The 7,951-nt window shown below is 37.9% G+C and overlaps 1 protein-coding gene across 1 annotated transcript; it reads left to right on the top strand.

Annotated features, from left to right (window-relative positions):
- The first annotated feature begins 699 nt into the window (after positions 1-699).
- On the top strand, positions 700-4,749 carry LOC132902100 (uncharacterized protein K02A2.6-like). Its single transcript, XM_060945919.1, has one exon. It carries the CDS (start codon positions 700-702, stop codon positions 4,747-4,749), a length of 4,050 nt encoding a protein of 1,349 aa, XP_060801902.1.
- The last annotated feature ends 3,202 nt before the right edge of the window (positions 4,750-7,951 follow it).

The following is a 7,951-nucleotide window of genomic DNA, read 5'->3' as shown; positions in this document are numbered from 1 at the left end:
AACAGAAAATGTTTAGCAAGAAACTGTCAACTTAAATGTCAATGTCAAATTAAATATCTTTTTAAAGTTTTTTAAGCCATGGAAACGTAGAAGTAGAATTTTAAACATAACTGAAACGTAAAAGGTGCGTGGCCATGACCAGTGTGCCAAAATTAAGATTCACGAGCCTTATACCCAAATGTGGCTGCGACGATGCGAAGGAAGTATGCAGAGATCGTGGCAAGTGGAAAGTCTCTGCCTACCCCTCCGGGAAAGAGGCGTGATTTTATGTATGTATGTGGCAGCGACCTCTATTATACAATATCTTGAGTGCAATATATTTCATTACGATTATTTATTTCACGAACGTATATTTCCTTAGCTTCGTAACCTTTTCAAGGGAACCTAACCTATGACATAGTCACACATCCAGTAGCTTTAATTTGCTGGATTTTTCATCATGTTTATATATGTACATAAAAAAAATATAAATAGAACTAATAATAGAACGAATAAGAATAAACTGTTGTGATTATTATTGGTGCATGTCATTTATTTGTGGGTATTGAATAAACAAATTAGTCTTGGTTCAACCTGCCTTTCAATTACGACATGGTGTCAGGTGTCGTCTAAAATAATTAATTTTCGGTATAAAAAGTCGACTTTAAGCTAAAATTAAGTGTTCGTACGTAGAAAAAGTGATAGTGTTTTATTATTACTATGGAACACGCGCGTCCGCCATCGGAATTATGCCTAGAGGGCGGGCCGGCAAACCGCGCTGACGCGTGGCGAAAATGGTACAAGCAGTTTTTGGTGTTCCTGAAGGCCTCGGGAGTCTATAAAGAACCGACAGATGTACAAGCCAGTCTCCTCATTAACCTGATAGGCTCAGAAGGTTACGACGTATATACTACGTTTAAATTCGAAAAGGAGACTGATCGGGAGAATTTCGACAAGTTGGTCAGCAAATTTAATGAGCATTTCGGTACGAAACAAAATACTACCATGGCTCGTTTCAAATTTTTTACAAGAAATCAAGAAAATGGTGAATCTGTCGATGAGTACGTCACAGCATTGAAAATACTTTCGCAGCATTGTGAATTCGAGCATCTCGAAGAAGGTCTGATACGCGATCGTGTTGTTTGCGGGGTCACCGATGGAAAAATACGTGATCGATTACTGAGAGCTGAGGATCTGACCCTCGCACGAGCTGTGAAGATTTGTCAAGCTAGTGAGATGTCTACAGAGGAAAAACGGCAGATAGAAGGAACCAAGGCGGTAACCGACGGGGGCGCGTCGTCGGCAGCCGTGGACGTGGTGTACGGCGGCGCAGGCGGACCGTCGCGAGCGGCGCGTGGCGGCTGGGGCCGGCCGCGGCCGCGGGGCCAGCTCCGTGCGGCCGGCGCTCGGGGAGCGGCCACTGCAGGCGGCCGACGCGGGGCAGCTTCTAGGAGTGCGTGTCGGGCTTGCATGAAGGATCAGTGTGACGGAGACTATAAGTGTGCGGCTAGAAATGCTCAATGTTTTTGGTGCAGTGAACGGGGACATTTTAAAAGTGCATGTCCTAAGTTAAAGAGCAGAGTATACCAAATTGAGGAAGAGTTATCAACTGACGATTCAGATTTGTACTACGTCTCCACGGTCGACAATTTCGGTGACGGTATGGACAGCCACAAATGGTATGAGACTTTATTTTTATATGGTAGTGATTTAAAAGAAAGATTTAAGCTAGATACTGGTTCGGATTTAAATGTAATGTCCTTGAAAACATATTGTAAATTGGGTTTGAACTTATCAGAGTTAACATCAGATAATACGAGAGCTTTATCGTTTTGTGGCAATTTTATTCCTATTGTTGGATCATGTTACATCAATTGGTTTTATAAAAATAAAGTGTATAAATTACGTTTCATAATTTCTGAACACGACTGTCAAAATGTGCTGGGCAAATTTTCTTGTGAACAACTAGGCTTAATAAAACGTTTATATTCAATAGATATTAACCAGTATGATGATATTTTCAAAGGTTTGGGAAAGTTGCCTGACAAATACAAAATAGTAACAATTCCGGGCGCGCAGCCGTCAGTCTGTCCCGTTAGAAAAATACCCGTGGGCGTACGAGATAAGTTACGAATCGAATTAGATCGAATGGAAAATCTAGGCGTTATTAGAAGAGTGACGCACCCGACCCCGTGGGTGAATGCAATCGTAGTGGCGGCGAAAAAAGATGGCAGCATTCGAGTGTGCCTCGACCCGCGGCCGCTTAATAGGGCCGTGCGACGCGCACACTACCCGTTGCCGACGCTCACTGATATCGCGACTAAATTAGAAGGAGCTAGGTATTTTAGTAAATTAGACGCTCGATCTGGATTTTGGATGGTTCAGTTAGATGATGATAGCGCTGATTTATGTACGTTTGGAACACCATATGGCAGATACCAGTATCTACGTTTACCTTATGGTATAAACTGTGCATCTGAAGTTTTTCATCAAAAAATACGTCAAATATTAGAGGGCTTAGAGGGCGTAGATTCATTTGTTGATGATGTCATAGTTTGGGGGTCTTCAATTTCAGAACATGACGAGAGGCTTAAGCTTTTATTAAATAGGGCACGTGATGCTGGTATTAAATTTAATAAAGAAAAATGTGAATTTTGTGTTCAAACGGTAACTTACCTTGGACATACCTTTAGCTCCAAAGGTATGCAAATAGATGAAAGTAAACTTAAGGCAATTCGTGACATGCCGAATCCGCAAGACAGGAGTTCATTAGAGCGTTTTTTGGGCATGGTAAATTATTTATCAAAATTTATACCACATTATTCAGAGATAGCGGCTCCTCTACGTATCCTTTTGAAAAAAGACTCTGTATGGAATTGGGACGAAGTACATGAAGCGACCGTGCGGCGTTTAAAAGAGTCAGTGTGCGCCGCGCCTGTACTGGCTTTGTATTCTGCGCGCGAGCCGGTGCTGTTATCAGTAGACGCGAGCTCTCGCGCGCTCGGCGCAGTGCTCATGCAGGGCGGCCGGCCGGTCGAGTATGCGTCATCCACACTCACCGACACGCAATGCAGGTATGCTCAAATTGAAAAAGAGCTGTTGGCGATCGTGTTTGCGCTCGAACGATTTCACCAATATGTTTATGGCCGTAAAGATGTCACAGTGGAGACGGATCACAAGCCATTGGAAACGCTATTTCATAAGGCGTTGGATTCCGTTCCAGCCAGACTGCAGCGCATGATGTTACGTATACAGGGATACGATTTCAAGGTTACGTATAAACCTGGAAAATATATGTTCGTTGCAGACACCCTTTCGAGGGCACCTTTACCTGAACAGTTACAACAAAAAGTAAGTGATGAAATTTCGGAGCAATCATGTTTTCTTATAGAAAATGTTAGGTTTAGTGACAGTAAATTGAGTATGATAAAGGAGCATACAATGAAAGATGAAGAATGTCAGTTAATTATAAGATATATAAAAAATGGCTGGCCAAATTATAAGTATGAAGTGGATGAAAGAGTAAAAGAGCAGTGGTCGTATAAGGAAAGTTTTGAATATGTCGATGGTATAATATTTAAAGATAATTTGGTTTATATTCCATTTAAGTTAAGGTACGAAATGGTAAAGCGAGTTCACGATGGGCATATGGGTATAGATAGATGCAAACGGCATGCGCGGGATGTGATGTTCTGGCCAGGGATGTCTCGAGACATCGAGAGTGCAGTACGCCGCTGTGCGACGTGCGCCGAGAGGGTGGCGCGGCCCGCGCGGGAACCGCTCTTGCCACATCCTATCCCGAGCCTGCCGTGGGCTAAAATAGGCTCGGACATATTTCAGAACGGTAACAAGTATTTTTTAATCTTAGTCGACTATTTTTCGAATTATATCGAAGTTTGTCCACTGCTGAACATTACTAGCAAGACAGTCATAACAGCGATGAAGGATCAATTTGCAAGGCACGGCATCCCACAGGAACTGATAACTGATAATGGGCCAGCGTATGCCTCGAAGGAATTTGCTACATTTAGTAAGCAATGGGGGTTCAAACATGTTACGAGTTCGCCGAAATATCCGGTATCAAATGGACGAAGTGAGAAGGCAGTACACATAGTTAAAAATATGTTAACCAAATCTTTGTCATCTGGTTCTGATTTCTATTTAGGGTTGCTAAACCTTAGAACAACTCCCAGGGATGGAATTAGCTCACCATCTCAGTTACTTATGGGACGCAGGCTTAATTCCAGGCTCCCATCTCACGACTGTAAACTGCAACCCAGCCGTGACAACCGTGACGATTATAAGGCTATCACAAGCAAGCAAGCCCGCGACAAACAGCACTATGATAAACGAGCACGAGCGTTGCCGGAGCTGCGGGCTGGGCAACGTGTGGTGATGGTGGACGCCGGAGACAGGAAGCACGCGCGCGTCCAGGCGCGGGCGCCACAACCACGCTCCTACTTCGTAATAGACTCAACAGGAAAGCGGTACAGAAGAAATAGACGCCATTTAATTAATGTGGAGGCAGCTCTTTCTTCTCCATCCCAATATACGCCCGAGGAGCAAGAACATTACGAGGAAGAGGATTGGTCCATGGCCGAAAGTGAGGACAACGCAGATGATCCTACGTTTGTTTTAACCAGCGGGGATGGGTCGCGTCTCTCTGAGGACTCCCGGGGTGATATTTTGAAAGGCCGGTTAGATCGCGCGCGCAGACCGGCGGCTGAGGCGGCCCGCACTATTATTGCCAAACTAAATAGGGAAAAATAAATCATAATGCAATCTGAGCTTAAAATTAGAATTGTATAAAATTGGTATAAAAGATTGTACTATGTTACTTCACCCAAGCTGTTATTGTTAATTGTCCGACTTCATAAAATTAAATGTATGTAAGTATTTTTATTTTTGTATGTATGTTCACCAATTTTCTTAGTCATTTTTTTTCCAAATTTTCGATTAATATATTTTTGTTTAAAAGGGCTTATATATATCAGCGGTGATCCCATAAAAATTACAATGATAAGATTAGCCTTTATAAAAAACTGTAAAAATATACATTAATCTAGATATATAATATATATATATTAAGGTATGTAGTATTGAAGTCGGTTATATGTTTATTTTTCTTGTTTTTTTTTTTTTTCTATGTATATTATTGTTTAAGTTGCTGACTCATAACATAACAAATTATTTTAATTTTTTTTTTCTGTTAATTTTTTTTTGTGAGGGAAAGATGTTGTGATTATTATTGGTGCATGTCATTTATTTGTGGGTATTGAATAAACAAATTAGTCTTGGTTCAACCTGCCTTTCAATTACGACATAAACTAAAGAGAAATTTAGTACAAAAATGTTTTACCTCACTGTAAAAATGTTTTGGTTAGTACACAAACTAAAGTTCAGCAAAACCTTATTTGGGGGGTGGCAGTTTATAATTAGAATTATGGTAGATTTATTGGGGTGGTTTTAACTTTGGTTTCCACTCGCCTATACGAACATTATCCCTCATGGTGAAGACACAGCTACAATAGTCTCGAAAGACTAATAAATTGAAATGCAGTTAAAAATTAATTAGATAGAAGTACCTAGACGATAACATATACATATCTATATATCATGTCTTTATTCCTTATAAGGTAGACAGAGCCCAAATGTTTGAAAAGTCTGAATGACCACATTAAGAAAAGTTGCTAGCCCATCGCATATAAGAGGAATTCCAAGTTTATTAGCCTTTCCCTTGATTGGATAAAAGACTTTTATATATTTTATAGATTTATTATCCATTCATCTGTCATGTTCAATATGGGTCTAACTAATCTAGTAAAAATATTGTGTCCTAGGTGAACTAAAAAAATAGTTTATTAATAAAACCTTAGCAACACCTCCATGCCATAAATATATGGCTACATAAATTCCGCCCACCATGGACATTTTATTCATAGAACAATGAACGATAGTATAAAACCACCATGCTATCTTTAGTGTTAAACTGAACGTTTTACCTTACTGAAATCAAAACTTCATAAATGTAACAAAATAAACCATAAAGAAATTACAATAAGAAAATAACTTTCTGACTCATAAGCTATACTCGTACATGTAGGTATATTAATATAAATGTAGGTATATTGGCCACGTATTTACCTCTTTGTAAGTAGAAACTAAACATTATTCTTGATTATAGCTTACGAGGTAGGAACAAAGTAGATAGGATAGGTAGGTAGTAAATTAAACTGCATTTTAGGTAATTTTCATTTTATCTATTTACAACTTAAATAAGTAAGGTACATACAATTATGACTAATGCACTGTAGATATTAATCTAAATATATTTATCGTTACATTTCTATGTTATTATATAAAGATACATAGGTACATTCACAATCGGTAAAATTGTTACAAGTGAGTATGTACCTAAGCATATTGGAGTACAAAACAGCAGTTTACCTGCCGAAGTTTCGGTTTCGGCCAGTTAGAGTCTCAATTTTAAAACTAGCAACAGAAATGTGAATGTGATTTCTTTTCGTTTAGTAAGTAACTAAGTATTATTTAAATGAATCGATGAAAATTTTAACTTATTAAAAAGTTCACAAGGTCTATAGATAGGTACCTATCCTGAAATCTATTTATGTGTTTATCTTTATTACGTATAATAAAACTTGAGTTTTGATCTTGGCCAGACCTGAAACTGGTTAATGTTTAACCAATGTTTTCGGTAGACAAAATTAACAGTTTTATTTTTTAATTCGGTATCACGAACATACCTAAATCATAACAGCCTCTGTTTACCCCGCAAGGAATATAGACGTGATTATATGCATGCACGTATATTATATCATTTAACAACCTGATTTGCTCTTTATATAATTAATTACCTGCGTAGTTGTAAAAAAATATAGCACCGATTTAATAAAAATCAAACAGGATTATCTTACTACCTATCGTTATTTAACAGGACTTAAATCGATCTTTGTTAAAGGTTACATAGCACCATTAAATGCATGTCCAAATTTAACAACTAAGTATGATACTCAGAAATAAACAGTATGTATTTTACTGTTGTCTTTAAAAAGGTAGGTATTTATTAATCATATTATCGGATCGAAAACACTTTTAGGGACATGGACTCATAGATGTACCTACATGTACAATCTATAAAAGGTACCTAAGGTAGAAATGTTGCATAATAAGATAAGTATTTATTAATTAGAAAAACAATAATATGTATGAACTATGTCTAAACTACTTAACTAAAGACCAAGAAGTAAATCAATCTTAGCACTGAATACTAAGTCACACCTATAATGACAGTATGTTTTATTATCGTTTAAAACTCCTCGGATGACTCTGGTAATAATAGTCCAAGATCCCAGAGCCGTAAGACACAACTTATTTTCTAAAGAATGGATCTTTCGATTCTCAGTAGTCTTTCATGTACTTTTAATACCTGCATGTTTGTGAGACTTGCCCGGTGACACCTGCGCAGGTACCAGGCGAGAAAGGTAACTAAAAATCACAGTTACTTAACTTAAATTTTTATGACTGATTTTTATATATATTTTATAGACTATTACTCTGAAGTCATATCAGAGAAGTCAGACGCTTTCCATGCGCCAAAACTTTTGTCAGACGCTTTAAAGCTCTATCAAAAAAAAATTAACTTAATTTATTTTTAAATGTCTGACTTTTATATATGTTATTCAGATAACTATTACGAAGTTGTATTAAATCAGTCAGACAGTTTGTAATGACCAAACACCCCTTAAACACAAGAATTACTCGGCCTCGAGTATGAGCGCGATAGCACAATGCGCATGCGCGTCAGAGTAAAATATCTAATATTTGAAAAGTACTTACTGTTTTCAATTTCATATTTTTGCATATCTATTCAAATACGATGAAATTTATAATTAAAATAATAATTAATCATTTTTAAAATAATATATAATATATTGCATACTAGCTGTTGCCC

Source organism: Amyelois transitella, chromosome 9, assembly GCF_032362555.1.
Source record: "Amyelois transitella isolate CPQ chromosome 9, ilAmyTran1.1, whole genome shotgun sequence".
In the NCBI taxonomy this organism is placed as follows: domain Eukaryota; kingdom Metazoa; phylum Arthropoda; class Insecta; order Lepidoptera; family Pyralidae; genus Amyelois; species Amyelois transitella.
Note: the sequence above shows the minus strand (reverse complement) of the source record. Positions and strands in the feature narration are given on the sequence as shown.

Coding starts and splice junctions, on each gene's coding strand:
- LOC132902100 (XM_060945919.1), top strand. CDS start 700: ATGGAACACGCGCGTCCGCCATCGGAATTATGCCTAGAGGGCGGGCCG.